Source organism: Acomys russatus, chromosome 26 (assembly GCF_903995435.1).
Source record: "Acomys russatus chromosome 26, mAcoRus1.1, whole genome shotgun sequence".
In the NCBI taxonomy this organism is placed as follows: domain Eukaryota; kingdom Metazoa; phylum Chordata; class Mammalia; order Rodentia; family Muridae; genus Acomys; species Acomys russatus.
In genome coordinates, this window is record NC_067162.1 from 4,067,501 (window position 1) to 4,086,792 (window position 19,292).

Here is a 19,292-nt window from a genome sequence, read left to right on the forward strand (position 1 = left end):
CTCGGGTGTTGTGTGTAAAAACTAGATAGATGCTTCCATTAGAGAGAATTGACAATCACTTTTAAGCTAATACTAAGCGGTATAAGACATCTCCTGTGGTATAAGAAGTTCGTGTCTAATGACTCTTTTGCTCGTTTCTGTGCTTTCTGAGAATTAAGGAAGACCACTTACGGTATGGTCTGTAGTATTTAGTTGATACAAAAGATTATGATTGTACTTCTTATGGCAAAAACGCCCTTTTCTATTAAATATTGTAAGAATTTACCGTTTTATTTTGGTACACACACTTCACAAAAAAATGTGTCCACACCCAGTAATATAAACAGTGCCAGGAAAGCACAAAAGAGGATGAGACAACGCCTGGCCTAGTCAGCTTAGAGTCTGTGGAGGCAGATGGCCTCTGGGTGCTGAGGGGCCTCATATGCCCTGTGGGGGCCTGGAAGGCACATGCATGTTTATATGATCATTCCCCTACCGATGAGCCTCTGCTGCTGTGCTCCGGGACCAAAGGGGCAAGAGTGAGCAAGCTGCCCGTGCTCAGGAACTCACATGTGCCTGCTGAAGGAACATTTTCTGTCTGAAAGTGCATAGTTGTGTGTAAGGTGGACCAGATGGCACCTGGAGGTCAAGGCAGACGCACCTTGAATGGCCGGCTTATTCACAACTCTTATAAATTGACGCTAGCCTCATAGAGAAGATGGTGGAGGCAGCTGTGCTTGGCAGCAAAGTGGAAAACTTTAAGGGGTGTCAGAGAACTCGTGTGGAAGTCACAGAGGCCCACAGCATGATTTCTACAGCTTCTGAGCAGCAGGTGGCAGCTGCTCAGGCTCACTGCAGGGGCCCCTGACACCACTCTCATGATAAGGAGTTACAGGCCAAGAGCCGCTGCTCAGTGCAGGCCAGGACACATTGGGGGAGCCTGGGAGCCCACATCTAACAGCACTGGAAGCAGACTGCTGCACCCCCATTCCCCAGGCTTTTTGGACCCTCCCCAGCATCTTCTAGATCCCATTGGTTTTGTGAGGCTCAGTGACACACCCCGAAGACTGTCCGTCAATCTGATTCTTCATTAAAGTGTCCCTGTGGTAAGAAGAGCTATGTCTAAAAAACTTTTGCACTGTTGCCCAGTTTCCTAGGTGAATGCTTGTGCATATGACCATCATCCTAGACAGGGCTTGCTTCTCAGCTCTGTCACTCAGATCTGTTCCCGTGACTGGGGGGTGGAGGGCTCTGAGTGTGAGCTCGCTGTGTGATTGGTGCTGTGGAGAATGCTGGACAGCTGACGTAGCTCTTGTCTAGTCAATCTAGGAGCCTGGTTTCCTTCCCCAGCTCACTGTGAGGGTGAAAGGCAGGATGTGAGGATGAAACCCCAGCAATGAATGCACTGAGAAGCACTGAGAATGTGAGGTAGAGACTACATCATGTTTCAGCGGTCCATTGATGCTCGTTTCACTAATAAATGCCTCTGTGTGCAGGCTGCAGTACTGGCTGTTTCCTCTATGTGGTTCTGAGACAGACAAAACCCTACTTTAAGCATCTTTTACCACATGCTAAAAGTGTGCTCGCTAGGAGTGTGGCTGTGTCCACAGTGATTGAGGTGTTCACTCTCACTTAGAGTGTCATAATCTTTCTGGTCAGTTTCCCCTCAGAAAAAGTTCTGAGGGCAGAATGGGAGGCTGCCATAGAAACCAGGGATAGAACATGGCCTGTGGCGTGGCCATAGGCATTACCTATGGCCTTCTATCAGCCTCCCCCTCGATACATAGGGCACATGTACACTTCTCTTTCATGCCGCAGTCACCAGTTTCTTCATCCCTAATATGGGCATAATACCATATTATAAAGGTATATTGTAAAGGTTTTGAAGAATGAGAGACCGGCGAGGCAACTGAATAAGGTCCTAATAATCCCTTTTCCTGTTGCTCCATTGGCAATGACTTGGGATTATTTGACTCCATGATTAAAGCACCCAGGTTGCCAACGGTACAGGCAGCTGTGAGGGAGCAAGATCCCAAACCATGCAAGGGTTTTGTGTAATTGTTAGCAGCATCATCCTGCCACCTTCTTGGGGAGACTATGACTAAGAAAGATGCTAAATAAAGTTGTTTACTGCCGTCAGCTGAGCAAGCAAGGCCTTATCCCCAGGAATCAGGGAGTGAGCAGGAAAGCAACTGCACTCAGCCATTCTCACAGTGAGGGTCCCAACTCAGGGTAATGAAGCTGCTGCCCCCTGGCTATCGGGGAGACCAATTTATATCGGTCCTTTTGAATTTCCCTGGTAGGGAGAGGCTGACATTTGCACTCACAAGTTTCTGATTTTAAGTGTGTAGTGTGGTCGAGCACTTCCCACGGTGAATTGTACCAATGGATGATTGTTACCTTTTGAAACATGTGGGTATAACTGAAAAAATATAAGCATCAGATACATTTAGTGCCAGGTGTGGCAGCACAGGCCATAGCCCCAGCACTAGCAGCCTGAGGCGGTAATATCACAAGTTCCAGACCAGCCCTGAGCTATGTGGCAAGTTGAGGCCAACACAGGCTACATAGTGACCTGCCTCAGGATGTTTTTCAAATAAACAAATACACAGAAGGCTGGAGAAATGGCTCAGGCCTTAAGAGAGCTTGCTGTTTATATAAGACCTGAGTTCAGTTCCCAGCACCCACATTAGTAGGCAGCTCACAGGGACTGTAACTCCGGCTCCAGAGAATCCAATGCTCTGCTTCTGGCCTCTGAGACTCTCTCTCTCTCTCTCTCTCTCTCTCTCTCTCTCTCTCTCTCTCTCTCTCTCTCTCTCTCTCTCTCTCTCTCTCTCTCTCTCTCTCTCTCTCTCCCCCCCCCCCTCCCTCCCTCCTTAAATGGTCCTCATGTGCTCAGAATGTCTGATGGATAAATACAGAGGAGACGATTTGACTGTGCTGGAAAGCAGTTTGTCGCCTAAGGATTGGTGGTGGCTTGAAGAGTTTCGTAGGGTGCTCTGATGAGGGGCTACTCCATCAGGTCTAAAGGTGGCATCGGTTGGTGGCTTTCATTGTGTCCCCCTTCTTGTATATCAGAATGATTGGAGGGAGAGAAAGAAGAGAGAAGTGATAAATAACCCAGTGGGCCAGCAGGTCTCTGTATTGACGGATTTGAACTACACCGGGAGGCTAGAAAGCTGCTCTGTCAACATAGTCACCCTTGCCCTGTGTGGTGGTTGATGCTTAAATTCATTAAAATTAAGTGACGTTTAAAATTACATCACTCAGTGCTACTAGCCACACACCTTTAAATGCACAGCAGTGTATGTGGCTACTTGCCAGAGTTAGACGAGGGAAAACTGTTCTATAGATACAGCAGGGGGCAAGATGGGGAACAGGTCTGTTGGGATGCTGGGGCTGAGGTACAGGTGAGGGAGGGAGGGCTGGGAGCAGGGGTTCAGGACCATGAGATGTCCAGGTGGTCACGTGGGTTGCAACAAAGGATGTGAGGCTAAGGGGGGGCAGCAGTGCCAGGAAAGGAAGGTCTGGTGGGAAAGGAAGCAGGTGCCTGTGCGGGAGGGGCAGGGAGGTGCAGGGAGGGGCAGGGAAGGAAAGCCTCAAGGAGAGGCAGCCAGCTTGGTTTAGATTTGAGCTGTTAGAAACTTCCAGACAAAACGTTCCCTGTATGTATGAAGCAAGCTTGATACAGACTTGAGGGGTGGTGCCACAAAGTGGTCCCTGAGGCCGGTGTGTGGACAACAGGGAGACACCGTGGGGCTGAACCCACTGGACAAATAGTGGCCCAGAGACTAACAAAAGGAGGTGGCCAAGAAGGCACTGAGGACTGCTGAAGGAATAATAGACAGAAAGCGAGATAAGTGTGTGCACACTGCGCAGGTGGTGGCCACGGGGCAGAGGCTGAAGGAAGGACAGCTAGCACAGTTTTAAGAAAAGATGTCCAGTAGCTATGGCAACCATGAGGGGTTGTAGAGAGCAGTTTGAATTGACTTCTTTTTCTCTCCTGAGATTTCCAGAGACTATACCAAGAGCCACAGAGCAAATGGGGATAAGAGTTAACTCTAGAACAAGTTGAAAGTGTTGGTGAGAAAAGCGAGACAGTTGCCTTACTAAACACAAACAGAATGTGTCCTTCTGGCATCTGATGGGATGTGTATAAATTGGCATTGTGAGTGTGTTCAGAACACACATAAATTATGTTTGTGTGGCTAAGAAATCACAGTAGCTTAGAAAACAACTGTCTTGCAAATAACTCCCAAACAAACTTTATTCCACACCTTGACTGCTGTGTGAATGTGAGCTCGTAAGAGCTTTGCCTGTAGTGTGTGTGTGTGTGTGTGTGTGTGTCTGCAGATGTGAATGACACCACTCTGTATCAGAGGCAACAGTGGTAATCAGAGCTGAGATCTGCCCCACCTGTCACTTTCACAGCACAATTTAATAGCAAGGACATCTAACTTAGGATTGTATCTCTCAGCCTTTCATTTCAAACCTGGCCCTGATTCCCAGAGGCCCAATCTTTCCAAGTTCTCTGTGATGGTTTCTTTAGGATATTTTTGACTTGTAGGAAGCTCATCTATTCCTTTATGTGATTAACCAATATTTTTTCCTCACATCCCATATTTTGTTTTGTTCGCAAATCAAAACATTCCTCCTTGTGACAGAGCAGTAATCTGCTACATTTAATCCTCAGCTGGAAAAAGTTAGAGTTGTGTCTGAATCTAGCTTATTAAAGCAAGTGGTTTTTACGTCGGCCACTCCCCTGCCTCACAGGACATTTGCCCTTGTTCAAGCTGGGTTTGTTCATATTAAGACAGAGCCTTCTGCCTCCTAGACTAGCCTTGAACGCACGATTCTTCTGCCTCCACCTCCCCTGATCTGCAAAGCTTCCTGTCCTTACTGGGAAACATTAGGTCATGTCTTGTTTAGGACAAAAGCAGCACGCTCCATTCCCAGTGACTGTAACACTTGCGCACCGCAGAGGGCCCTGACTCTAGACAGAACACCAACAGTCACACACACACACACACACACACACACACACACACACACACACACACACCTCCTCCCTAAGCTGAAATCTAAGGGATGTTTAGGGAAACTGTCTCAGTGTTTGACACCCGTGTCAATAAATCCCCTCTCCTCAGGCAGCCCAAATCCCCACTGTTACAATACTACACAACCCCCCGGTTATCTGCAGTGCCTTCTTGCCTGTCTTATCATCACAGCTATCCAAAGCCACCCAATGTGAAGAAGACTAAACACAACTATTTCATGGTCCCCCACCTTAACTCTTCTCTAAAAAGAGCGAGTAATGGTAATATTTACCCAGAATTTAATCCTTTTTAAAGAGTACGGAATCATAATGGGTACATTTTTCATAGGCTTGTGAACGAGGCAAGGAGATAGGAGAATTGCCCCTGAAAGAGATGTCACGCAACGGCAGCAAGCCCAGCCACCCACTTCATGAGCCCCATTGTCCCTCGCAAGTCAGGGTTCAGTCTGGACCTCTGTAAAGTAGACATCATCAAGTCAGTCACACAGCACACTGGAAGGCCACCCTCTGTGGAATGCTTGGCAGCTGCCGCCTTGAAATTCTTCCTGCACACCTGGAGCAAGAGGCCCCATGGCCTCCTTGTGTGCTGGACCCCATGAGGCTTGCCACCTGTGCTGGGGCCTGTTGGGAAGAGGAGGAGAGGAGTGTGGAGAGTGATTTGCACCATGCAGGTGTGCCCAAGAAAAGTCCCTGGAGACAAGAATAGTTGGGAAAGGTCAGGAATGTCATTATCAAAGCCACTTGGTGTGCAGGCGTGTGTGCTGTAGGCACGGGTTTGCGTGTGTATTGTATACGGACATGTTTGTGTGGGCATATGCATGGCGTGCCTGGGTATGTAACCATGCAGAGATCAGAGGCTGACGTGGTGTGTCCGTTTTCTTCACCTGATTTTTTTGAGACACGCCATCTCACTGAGTCTGAAGCTCACTGACTGGCTAGACTCGCTGGCCAGTGACCTCCAAGGTTCTGATTTCCCTGCCTCCTCGGGGGTCTGGGACAACAGGCAAACAGGGCCATAACCAGCCTTTCATATGGGTTCTGGGGGTCCAAGTGCAGTCCTTGGGCTTTCATGGCATTATTGTTTGATTTCTATAAGCATAAACACACACACACACACACACACACACACACACACACATTAAGGAGGGTAAACTACAGAAATATTATGCCTGGGTCCTGGGTCCCCAGCGTCTCTGAAGGGAATGGAACACGCCATCTTGCTCACCAGTCTTCTGATGACAGCTGCCCCTGGCCAATGGGGCCTGTCTGTGCCTGGTTGCTTTAGATTCTTTTAATCAGAGACTAAAGTAAGGATCTAATTGTCTAATATAAATTCAACAAAACGTCGAAGTTGGTTTAGATTTTTTTTTTTTTTTGGTCCGCTCAGTGTAGTATACATCTGCAAGAAAGATCTAGGAAATATTGAAAACAAAATTAGGGAAAGTTCATACTTCTATATACAGTAACATGCCAATGCCTTGCAAGCACAACCCTCTCATTAGATCCCCTTTGTTCAGCAATGTTCTAATTATCCCTTTATCTTTAAGCTCCACTCTCTTCTTTCCCATTGTGTCATTTTTCTTTGTGTTTTTCACGTGTACAATAGACCTTATTCACAAGAGGGCGGAGCCATGAGCTAGAACAAGGCTTGAAACACAAGGAAACTTAAACAGGGTGGAAATTAAATAAATTTAAGAACCAAAAACTGCGGAGGAAAAAGAATCCCTCTTGCTCATCTCAGCATTCAAATGACAGATTTGGAGGCATTAGTGTTCACCTCTAGCCAGAGATAGATGCTTTCTTATATAATTGGTAATGAAGAATTAATTAAAATATAAGTGCTAATAGATGGGCACCAGCACAGAGAGCTTACAGAAATACCCTTGGCTTTGGGGTGATGCTGGGAGGCACCTGTTTCTCACCCCGGGTAGCCAAACTGTTTCTGGGCAGGGAGCAGGAACCCCCAGGGCCTGGGCAGAGCACACACTGCCCTGGCACCAGGCCGTGGGCCTTTCTAGTCTCAGCGGCACAGGGGCCTCATCCCGACCTACAACACTGGCTTGAGCTCACCTCATGGGAGTTTCCTGACCTGAGATCGCACAGAGCTCACATGAGATGGGGAGTATGTACATGTCCCTAAATGCCTTTCGTGTGTGTCTAATATACCAAGTGTGCAAACCTTTGTCCCAAAATACCTCGGGGCTCCTGGTCAGACCTAGGCATCTTCAGCGCTTTCCAGAGCTCAGCCTGGAGGAAAGCCAGCCCAGCACTCCCAGAGCAGTGGGTCTCTGGGGCTTGGGTTTTTCTGACAGGGAACCACGGTAAAGTGGTAACATAACCTTGTTTAAGGTTGGGATTGCTTGGGAATAGAAACAAATCAAATGCTATTGAGCTGTCATGGGAGACGTTCTTTTTAGCTTTGTTTTGCTGAGGTGGAACCATCTACAAAGAGCAGAGCCACGAGGTATCATCACGTCACCTGTGCGTAGACACACCCTCCTGCTCACCTGCACTGGGATATGGGGGGGTAGTAGATGTGGAACCTGGTTCTTGGTTTGATGGGGTTGGTTTGGTTGGTTGGTTTGGGTTTTGTTTTGTTCTTTGGGTTTTTGTTTTTTGCTTTTTTTTCTCTCATACTTTTGATTGAATTTAAATTTCATCTCCAATTTAAATAGTGGCTGGTTGTTCCTATATTTGTGCAAATATTGCACCAGTCTGTCTTGCAGGCAGGTCACTAGTGTGGATCTCAGGGTTCACAGCGAGGTGCTATTGATGACTACATTTGTCCTCTAGTAATGCCCAGGGTACCTTTCAACACTGTGAATCCTAGTCAGTAAGGGTGAAGTTTTTTCGTGGGGCATCAGCTCTCCAAGGTTGAAGACATAAACGGTGTCTTCAGCAAGAGGGCTTTACCATAGGTTGAGAAGGGCAGCTAGTAGCCTTGGAAACAGCCTGTAGTGTGTGGTATTTGGTCCATGAGATGCCTTTGGCCAGTCACTCAACAAGATGTAACCTGTTCCTGGTATGGGGGTGTGGCTTGGTAGCTTAAATTGGCTAGTTGGAGCTCTTTATATGGTAACTCTATTTAGATTCTTCTGTCTATGTATCTATACTTAGGAGCCTTCTATAGCAGCCGTTTTCCACATGGCTTTTCTGAAGGTCTTCAGTGTGAGCTGTCGCACCTCATGGTCCCCCCGTTACCCATTGAATCCTAGTTTAATTTTTCTATTTTAATTTTCCCTTTTACTCCCTTACAACGTCATTTAATTTCTCCTTCCTTGGACGAATGTCCCCTCTCTTGGTCCCCTACTATTTATCTAACCTCTATGGTTATTCTAAATAAAGCACTCCAGTTTAAAACTTAAAAAGGTAGCATCCACATAAAAGAGAGAACGTGCACTGTTTGCATTTCTGGGTCTGGTTATCTCACTAAGGGCGCTTGTGTCTAACTCCATCCATCTCCCTGCAAATTTCATCATTTTATTTGTCTTAATTGCTGAATAAATTTCACTACCCATTTATTAGTTATTTTGTTTTTTCAAGTGTATTTTTTTAATTGTGGCAGAATATATGTGCAGCTATATATCATTTTCAGTGGCATTAATTCAGTGCCAGTAAGTTCCTTCATACTGTTGAACAGCCAGCCCCACTATCCATATCCCCCAAAAGAAACAACCCTTTCTCTCCTCTTCCTACCCAGGCAAACACGATTATGCCTTCTGTCTTATGAACTTCCCTATTCTGTGTTTGTCCTATAAGTTAAATTATATAGCATCTCTCCTTATGTATGGCTTTCTTCACTAGCATGTTTTTGAGGTTCACATGTAGCAGAGTTTCATTCTTCTTTAAAGCTGAATGGCTCTGTGTGTGTGTGTGTGTGTGTGTGTGTGTGTGTGTGTTCGTGCATGCGCGCACTCATGCACACGCATAGCCACACCCACATCATATTCTTATCCACTTACTTGCTATGGCTTTTGGATTATCTCCAACTCTCAGCTATTATGAAGAACATTGCTGTGCGCATACACGCCCCCACACTTCTTTATTTTTCGTGGCGCCCCATAGTAGGTACGGGATTACATGGGAGTTTTCTTTAACTGCTTGAGACGTTCTCGCACTGTCTTCCTTAGGCACAGAGGTTCTGGCTTCTCTACATCATTATAAAAAGTTATTACTCCCCCCACTGCAGGGTAGCACACACCCTACTTGGTGTGAGTGTAAATATGCTTTAGCTTTGATCTTTACACCTGCTGGTGCCAGCAGTGTGGGACTGCTCTTCCCGTACGGAGAGCATTTTGGCTTCAGAGAATGACTCTTTGGATTCTTGGCCCATTTGAAAAATCAGCTATGGGACTCTTGTTAATATAGTCTAGATATTAGCCACTTAGCAGATACACAATTTTAGAATATTCTGTCCCAGTCTGTGGGGTGCCTTTGTGACCTGCTTGGTGGTGTCTTTGATGCCTGGCTTTTAGTTTTGATGTAGGGGAGTTTGCTTTTCATAGTTGTTACCTGTGTTTTTGGTGTCAGATACAGGAATAACCTGTTTGGTTTTGAGTGAAGGCCAAGTGCCTTACACAATCTCGGTGGAGCACTTTCCAGTGTTCACAAGTCTATTTCTGGAACACTTAGACTAAATAGTAACCAGTACACCTGTTGGTACTTTTTAAAAAATTGACTCTGTGTCTTTTGTCCCAGCGCCCATCATTACAGCTGGGTAAGCCTGGTTTGGATGCTGGGAAAGGAACCCAGAGCTCTACATATTTGAGAGTACCCCTACCCACCCCATCACTGAACCACACCCCTAGACCTACAATAGCTAAACTTGGCTTGTTGAAAGTATCACTTCCAACTTCCTCCTAGTGCTCAGGAAAGCCTGAGTCCTAATCAGCTGCGCTTCCTGTCATCGGCCCAGAACATTTGAGAAACGAGAGTCATTAGAGCGATCTGGAAACCAAGCGGGCGGGCGTCTTCAGCCAGGCTCTCTGTCTCTCTCCAGCTCCTTCACCACCCAAGAACTTGTTTAGCCCTCCCCCCCCCCCCCCCCGCCAGGCTTCGGAGAGGCTGTGGCTTATGGAGGAGCAGGGCATGGGGAACACCTCCAGCCTCCCACACACTCCCACCACCCACCCACCCCCACCCCCGGTTCCTTAGTGTGGCCGGAGGTGGGCGCAGGAGCCACAGTGACGGGTAACAGAACTGCTCTGTCTGCCATGTCTGCCATCGGCAACTAAACAGCCTTCCCCCAAAACAAATGGCCCACTCCTCCCTCTGCTACCTCGCCACGCTGAGACAGAGAGGTGACACCGCGGTTATCCACAGGAGCCCTGCCCTCTCAGGAGCCGCAGCCTTGTGCACCTACTCCTCGTTCTTACACAAACATCTTCCGAGACCTCAGAAGCACCCCAGAGGCCCAGCATGCTTCTAGCAGCTTTGTAAGGATGGCACAGAAGCCGGGCAAGTTCAAAGAGCACCTTGTGCCTCATGGCCGGCTCTGATGGTGAGGCTGCTGGACTCCGTGTCTTTTGAGTCCCTGTAGCTCCTGCACCAGCCCCAGCCACACCAAGGAGGCAGGGGCACGGGATTGATACCATGCAATGTCCAGTATACACGCATTGAAGTATCAGACACTGGGCCTGGCACCGTAGAACCCAGAGCTACTCAAGGCAAATGATCGTTTGAGTTACTAAGACATGAGGGGCTTGGTGCATGCTGGCTGGGCAGCATTTGTGACCACCTGCCTGTTCAACATGTGAATCTGCTATGGCCTTGAAAAAAAAAAAAAAAAAAAAAATATATATATATATATATATATATATATATATATATATATATATATATATATCTGGATCAATGGTGTTCAACTTCCTGTTCTTGAGGAACGTCCATCATAAATCCCTTGGCTGTAGATATGTGGACTTAGTTTTTGATTAACTGGTTTGTGTGATTGCGTTGAAGCCAGGGTGGTATTTGGTCCCTGTCTCTTTACACTGTGTTCTGAAGGCAGGTAATGTCTCTAACTCTGATCTTTTTAGTTAGAGCTCTTAGGCAGGGTCTTTGGTGTCTCCAGGAGTAGTTCAGGATTTCTCTTGTTCCGTGAAGGCTGCCATTGATACCTGAGCAGTAGTAGCATTGACTGTGTAGAGTGCACTGGGGAGTGTGGGTATTTTAGTGATACTAATTTTTCCAATCTGAGAACATAGGATGTATTTCCAATTTTCTATATCCACTTCAGTGTCATTCTTGACATCTTTCACGACATTTCAATAAATTATTCAAATGTTTCTGTGACTGGGACCGCACTCTTGATTTCTTCTCTGACAATTTCCTTTCTATGCACAGAAAAAAAAAAAAAAACTGACTTTTGTGGCTGGCTCTGCATCCTGTAGCTGTGTGATCTCTAGCTTTATTTATACGTTTACAACAAAGCTGTCTCTAAACAGGGACAAATTTACTTCTTCCTTTCCTCCATGGGTGCCCTCAACTCCTTCCTCACACTGCTCTATGCTGCATTCAGCAGGATAAGATGGTGGTAACAGGGTATTACTACACTGAAAAGCACCACCAAGGGCACCCACCTTTGTCTTGTTCCGACCGTGACGGAAAAGAGTTCAGCTCCATTTCTGTGGTATGTGTTCTTATTTTCCATGTCTGACGAGGGTCCTTCTTTGTTTTGGACGGCTTGTCTACCTAGCTTGTCAGTTTATCTTTTCATTTTCAGGCAGGATCTTGTTATATAAGCTTGGCCTTGCCCTCACAGCAGCACTCTGCACCATCCTCATAGGAGCTGGGATTGCAGCCACGCCCCGGAACGCCAGCTCTTCCTAGTCATTCATAACAGTCTCTATTTTCCTTCTTTCTTCTCCAGTCTTTGTTCTTTCTTTCCTTCTACTGACTTTGACTTGGTTCTCGGCTTTTTCTTTCTCACATTACATCACTAGTTATCTCAGATATTTTTCTTAATACACTTAGCACTATACAGTTACCTGTTGGTATTGTTTTTACTGTGTTCCGTGTTCCATTTCCGTTCATATCAAGAAATGTTAACGTCTTCCCTTTAATTGGTTATTGGTCGTTCACAATAATGTTTAATAAGCATATGTAACTTCTAAATTCTGGCCATCATCTTTTATTTTTAATAGCGTTGTGGTAAAAGGATAATGCTATAATTTGTTTGTTTTTAACTCACCGAGACTTTCGTGGCCTAGAATAGTCTGTCCTAGCATGTGTCCTGTGCACACGCTGCCAAGAGTGTGCTGCACAGCTGCTGGAGGGATGCTCTGGAGATGGTTGAGTTCTCATTGGCCTGTAATGTAGCTTAACTGCAAGTGTTTTTTTTTTTTTTTTTTTTTTTTTTTTTTTTTTTTTTTTTTTTTTTGATGGTTTTTAATCTGGACAGTCTAATGATGAATGTGGAGTTAAATACCAGATATGGTATTATTATTATTATTATCATCTCACATTTTTATTGAATAATGTTAGCTTTATGTAATTATGTAATTCTAGTTTGAGTGTGTATATCTAAATAAATGTTATCTCCTAATACTGAGTTGATTCCTTTATCATTATACAATGACTTTTTTTTTCTTACAATGACTTTTTTAAACCTCTCTCTCTCTCTCTCTCTCTCTCTCTCTCTCTCTCTCTCTCTCTCTCTCTGTGTGTGTGTGTGTGTGTGTGTGTGTGTGTGTGTGTGTGTGTGTCCTCCTCTATTACCCTCAGCCTTTCCCACTTCAGACAGGGTCTCTGACTAAACCTAGAAGTAAACTGGAAGGGAACAAGCCACAGTAATCCTCCTGTCTCTACCCCACAACTCTGAGGTTGTAGGCATGCAAATAGCCACACTCAGGTTTTTAGGTGGGGCTTTGAACTCATGTCTTCATGTTTGCCATCTCCTCAGATCCCTCTGTTAGCTTTTTTTTTTTTTTAATTTAAAGTAGTTCTGTCTGGTTGTATCTGTTTGATCTATCTATCTATCTATCATCTACCTACTTATCTGACTTCTGTTCTTATTTGTATATTCTATCTCTTCCAATTCACTTACTTCTAGTCTGAGTACTTAGTTTCCAATGACATGAGTTTCTTCTTTGAGTCTGGTACCCTCACACAAACTAAATGTATATATTTTAATTGGAGAACTTAAGTGATTTACAGTCAAGATTATCATTGATAACTGAAGATGTGCATCTGTAATTGTGCTAATTCTCCCATGTTTTATTGTGCTGTTAATTCTTTGCTGCCTGTCTTCATGAGTTCCAACATCAATAACCCTTGCCACTGCCTTGTCTTTCTGTTGTTTCTGCTTTGTGGTGTGTAGTCTTGCATTTTTACAGCTGTTCAAGATGGTGGTTATTGACCTTTAGTTCCTAGTGTGGCCTGGCCAGCGTTCCATGTCCAACTAGCTTCTCCTGAGCTCGGATGCTGATGAACTGGCTCAGTTTTTTTATGTGTGTGTTAACAAATATTTCTCCATATGGAGTTACCAGTTTTTCCTTTCAGAACTTTAAATACATCATCCTATTTTTTTCTAATGTACAAAGTCTCTTTCAAACACTCCATTTCTCAGATTCCCTCACGAGTGCCTTTTTCTCATTCTTTGTCTCAAGCTTTTTATGGGATTTCTTTTTGTTTATTTGTTTGTTGTTTTGAGACCGGGTTTCCCTGTGTAGCCTTGGCTGTCCTGGACTCGCTTTGTAGACCAGGCTGGCCTCGAACTCACAATGATCTCCCTGCTTCTGTTTTCCAAGTGCTTTTTTTATGGTATGGTACCAATACTGATCAACCACCCGTTTAACCACTCCCCTTTCCAATATCAAATAATCAACATTCTATTTTCAGTTCACACTTTTTAAACTTCCTCATGACAAAATGTTTGTCCTTTTGTGTCTGGCTTACTTCATGGAACGTGTCATCCTGTTCCATTTCTTTTGCTACAAGTAGCATTTCACCGCTCATGGCTGAGCAACCTTGCCTCTTCTGTGTGTGCACCATGATTGTCTTACACCTCATCTGCTGATGAGCACGCACGTTGGTCCTCTCTCTTGGAGATTGTGGATAGCATCGCAAAACATGGCTTCCTCTCTCTAATACTCTCATTTAACTTCCTGTAAGTTTACTGGATCATATGGTAGACTCTTTTTTTTTTTTTTAAAGGAACAGCCATGCTTTTCTCCATAATGTATGCACTAATTTAAACTTCCCTTAACAGAGTTCACTTTCTTTTTTGTCTTCTTTTTTTTTTTTTTTTTTACAGTAGCCATTCTAGGCTTGGTAAACTGATATCTCGTTCCCCTGGTAGCTCATGAGTGTGTTTGTTTGTTTGTTTGTTAGATTTATTTATTATTATGTATACAATGTTCTGCCTGCATGTACACCTGCAGGCCAGTAGAGTGCACCATTATAGATGGCTGTGAGCCACCATGTGGTTGCTGGGAATTCTCTTATTTGGGTTCTAATAAGAGTATCACTGTCTGTAGCCCATGCCCTGTACTCTTTCCTACATGTTTTCTTCAAGTAGCTTAAAGGGTTCAGGTTTTACTTTAGGCTTTTTCCCCATCCTGACTGGACGTCTGTACCTGGAGGAGAGAGGGGTCAAGCCTGGCTTCTGCCCTCTGCCTAGATACCCAGCCTTCCTAGCAGCGTTTACTGGAGAACTACTTTTCCCACTGTAATTTTTCAAAAACCTTTTGTAGAAAATCATTTACGGATGTGTTTGGGTAAGTTTTCCCCTTTGATTTATATGGGATATTGTATTGTAACCTTCTGCTGTTTGGCTGCTCCAGATCGTCAGTGTATTTTGAAATCTTGTTTTCCAACCTTCCATCTGCAGTCTGTGTCTTGACTTGCAACGTGAGCTTTCGGTAGTCATGTCTTCCTGTTTTTTTATTTTTTATTTTTATTTTTTAAGATTTATTTATTCTATGTATGTGAATGTTATATCCGCATGTACACCTACATGGCAGAAGGCGGCATCATATCCCATTATAGATGGGTGTGAGGCACCATGTGGTTGCTGAGAATTGAACTTAGGACCTCTGGCAGAGCAGACAGTGCTCTTAACCTCTGAGCCATCTCTCCAGCCCCGGTCTTCCTGTTCTTAATCTGTTCACCCAGCCTGCGTCTTTTAGTTAGTCTGCTTTCAGTCTAATTTAGTGGATTACTGTATTGGTTGTGTTTGATCCTTTTCAATTTTGGTTTTGTGGATTTACCATTTTAGTGGGATCTGTGCTTTGACAAATCCTAATGGAGTTTGCTGGGTCATTCCTCCACACACACACTGCAGAGAAGGGACTGTCGCTGCTTCCGCGAGGGCGCACAGCACAGGGCTATCGTGCTCTGCTTTCTGTGCTGTCCTCCCACATCTCTGAACCCTTTGGAGCTCCCTGTGCTCCCACAGTCACTCACCTCACAGTGCAATCGACACTTGGATTCTCCTGTGGGGAGAAAGCCAGCCAGTGCTCAGAAGCACCGTTCAGCCATTTTGGATGCAGTTCTACTCCACCTTGGCTTTTTTTTTTTTTTTTTGATTGTATTTATTTCCAAAAAATATATGGGTTACCCAAGATTTAGGAAGTTTTGAGCAACACTTGTTTAGTCGTGTATATTTTGTATGTTTTTCTCCCATCGATATTTGCTCTGGAACCCCAATAATGCAAAATTTGCTAACGAAGTCTCACGAGCGTCACAACATTCTTCGTTTCCTTCTCAACTGAGATGTGTAAAAGGACTGTCTTCTGACTGGCCAGTCAGGATGTTGACACACAACACTTTTCACTCCATTCAAGTTCTTCAGCAACACCAGTGCTGTCATACATTTACAGGTTTTCTTTACTTGTACCTGAGAGTGGTTCATGTCCAGAAACAGTGGGAAAGGATCTTGAGTCCCCGGGTAGGAACAACACACTAAACAGGCAGCCCATAACTCAAGGCTTTTATTTTCTCTAAGTCAGCCAGAACAGCTGTGTCGCTGAGGAGCCTCAGCCTTTCTTTAGGCCAGGGCAGTGACAGCGGTGGCCGCCTCAGATCCGCTGGCCAACCATGGAGACATCATACCTCCAGCCAGACCACCTGTCCCGTTTCTAATCCTCTGGGGTGTCTGCATGTGTGGCCCCAATGCCGGCATATAGATACAACCATTCACGGGCTCGCAAGTGAGAACTGGTTGAGGGGACATTCTGGGACCCAGGCACTGGCAACTTCATTTCTGTCCCGTGCCTTGGATACTCACTTCATGCTAGACAGTTGTAGCTCTCGGCTACAACTTGGTTTAGCATGAAGATACTAGATATGACACGTGATGGGAACACACGACTCTGACCCCCCCCAAGATCACGTGATTAAGCTATGACACCGGGGGGTTCCTGGCAGAATTCCCCAGCACTGCTGCCTATGTTTGCATCAGGGTTGGGCTATGGAGGAGTCAAGGATCTGGAAAGGAGGCCCTGTGTCATGGCCGCTATGTCTGTGTGTTACAGCTGGTGAGTGACCTGCTCGAATTCTGCTTCTACACCTTCCGAGAGTCCCAGGCTTTGAAGGTGGAGTTCCCCGCCATGCTGGTGGAGATCATCAGTGACCAGCTGCCAAAGGTGGAGTCCGGGAACGCCAAGCCCCTTTACTTCCACAGGAAGTGAAGGAAGACGTCAGCCAGGAAGAACTTTGCCTTACGTTTCCCCACGTCGCTCTACACCTATGAAGGACCCAAGAAATCACATTTTCACATGTGACGGCTGATTCGCACTTGTTTGGCGGTTTCTCAAGTCTAAAGTCACACCAAGGGTCTGCAGCTGGGAAAGCCATGACGCGTGGGTTTGGCAAGGCCTGAGCTGGTTGAAGGATTCTTCTCGCTCCACTCCCAGCGCTTAGGAAACACGCTCCTGTTCCTCTGGATGAAAAGCCATATCTAGTCAATAACTCTGATTTTGATATTTTAACAGATGGAAGTTTTAACTATGCCATGTAGTTTCTGGTATCTCTCGCTTGTTTTCAAAGGGTTCAAGGACTAGAACTTTTTAAAGCTTACCCTTGGTTTGCACATAAACTGTCTAGTCAATATGGGGCATTAATATTCTTTTGTTATTTAAAACACACACACAAAAAACCCATACAGAGTCCTGATGTATACTAACAGACCACGTGGCGTGGAACTGCGGCCTTCTAGGGCGCGTTTTCCTGCATCGCTGGCATACGCACTCGTTAGTGTCCATTTATTATTTAATTAGAATGGATAAGATGTTCAATCCCTTGGTTTCGATTTCTAGTATCTATTGTGTTGGCTTTACAGATAATTTTTTGCAGTCTTTTGCTGTGCTGTACATTACTGTATGTATAAATCGTGAAGGGCCTGAAATAAGGTGTAAGGAACTTTTGTAAATGAGACACATACAAAAAAAAAAAAATCTTTAATGGTTAATAGGATGAAGGGAAAGTATTTTTGAAAGAATTCTATTTTGCTGGAGACTATTTAAGTACTATCTTTGTCTAAACAAGGTAAAATGTTTTTTTTTGTACCGTGAAATGCTCTGCATGCGTGCTGAACCGTTTACAGTGTATTTAAGAAAGGGAGAGCTGTGCCTTTTTTTAGCTTCATATCTAATTTACCATTTTACAGTCTCTGTTGTAAATAACCACACTTAAACTTCTTTGGTTGTCTCTAAGCCTTTCTACTTTTTCTGTACTATTACCCCCCCCCCCCCCGTCTCCCGCGTGGGGTGTTTGTGAGACTCCAGTGCACAGTTCTGGCTTCTGCTTCTTCCTGCTTCCGCCGGCGATAATGCTGTGGTGTCAGCAGCTCCTGGCAGGTGACAGGGCCCACTGGACTGAGGTCCTGGGAGTGCTGTCTTTCCCCCTGTTCCATAGAAGCAGAACCCGCTCTCCAAAGGGGAGACTGCAAACTCGGCTCAGAGAGCACAATTCTCCCATTTTAGAAAGCCCAATTTTCTCCCCTGTGGGGGGGGGGGATTTCATGCACCCTCCACATCTGTCAAAGATCAGAAAGTCCCTTCTGGCCTTTGGACAGGGCTCCTTACTCCCGGAGCTGGTCGTGGGAGCAGCCATTGCAGTGGGGACAGGGGGGCAATCCACCTGGGAACAGCCATGACAGCGGGGCGCATGGGGCAATCCACCTGGGCAAGAGTCAGTCAGAATGGCATGGAGACCCACAGATCACTAGCAGGTTTTTAGATTTTTTTAAAGGTAGGTTTTAAAATTGAAAATTTTATACATAAGCAGTTTTGGAGGGAAAAAAAACCACCAAAAAACAAAAAAACACTACAAATCACATAAGCAAGACAGTGGCACTAAAATTTTAATTTATTAATCTGTCCAATACTGATGCAATTTATGGCTTTTCTCCTGCCCCGAATCACAAACATGTGTATCTCTGGGGAGCTACACTATGATTGCACTAAATGATCTTTGAATAGAGGCCAAATTAATCTTTCAAACACGGTGATGACTCTCATTGGTACTCAGCGAAATCACACGAATCCCCAAACCTAACCGCTGAACCAGAAGGCTGGGACAAGGCCCCGGTGGGTGGGTACTTTCCCGCAGGGTTCACCACGCAGGCAACATTACCCTGTCCTTCAAGACGCCTGCCTTCTGCAAGGGGGAACCCAGGAACACTGGACTCAGAGGGAGGGGCTCTCTTACATCATTTGCTACTTTAAGAATTTCATTTGTAGGCAGATCCTTAAACGCAGTCAACTTACACGCACAGCAATATGAAAGCCACACCTGGATGGTGATGGATACACAGCATGCAGACGAGGTGTCTCTGGGGACAGTGAGCCGAGTTGACTCGTTCTGAGGCTGGATACCATCTTAGCCGGGATGGAAGCGGGGAAGGGCTGCATTAAGAGTTTTGTGTTAACGACGTTACTGGCTCCTCGTGTGTCTGCAGGTAACTGCTTAACTCAACATCAAAGCCATATTCTCTAAATTCACTGCTGAATGCCTGTCCCAGGCCAAACTGGCTGTCTGCTCTTATTTTTGTACCATATTGCTCTTAAAAATCTTGGTTTGGTACAATTCATAATTCACCAAAACCTCTTCATATAATTAAAACACTAAATTAGTTTAAAATGAAGCAATTTATATCTTTATGCAAAAACATGTTTGTCTTTGCAAAGGACTGTAAGCAGATTACAATAAATCCTTTACTTTAATCACCTGTGGTTCTGGAGACAGTTCATTCCAATGCCTAGAGGTACACCAAGACTTCGGGCCTTTCCACAGTCTGCTCCTGTACACTTCAGCC

At 45.2% G+C, this 19,292-nt stretch overlaps 1 protein-coding gene across 2 annotated transcripts in view; it reads left to right on the plus strand.

Annotated features, from left to right (window-relative positions):
* Nr3c2 (nuclear receptor subfamily 3 group C member 2) overlaps window positions 1–16,770 on the plus strand; it is a 337,342-nt gene extending 320,572 nt beyond the window's left edge. For both annotated transcript variants that reach the window (XM_051168905.1, XM_051168906.1), the window contains exon 9: window positions 16,510–16,770. In XM_051168905.1, coding sequence (XP_051024862.1) covers window positions 16,510–16,665 — 156 coding nt within the window. In that variant the 3' untranslated portion in view covers window positions 16,666–16,770. The remainder of the gene's footprint in view (window positions 1–16,509) is intronic.
* Window positions 16,771–19,292: the final 2,522 nt, after the last annotated feature.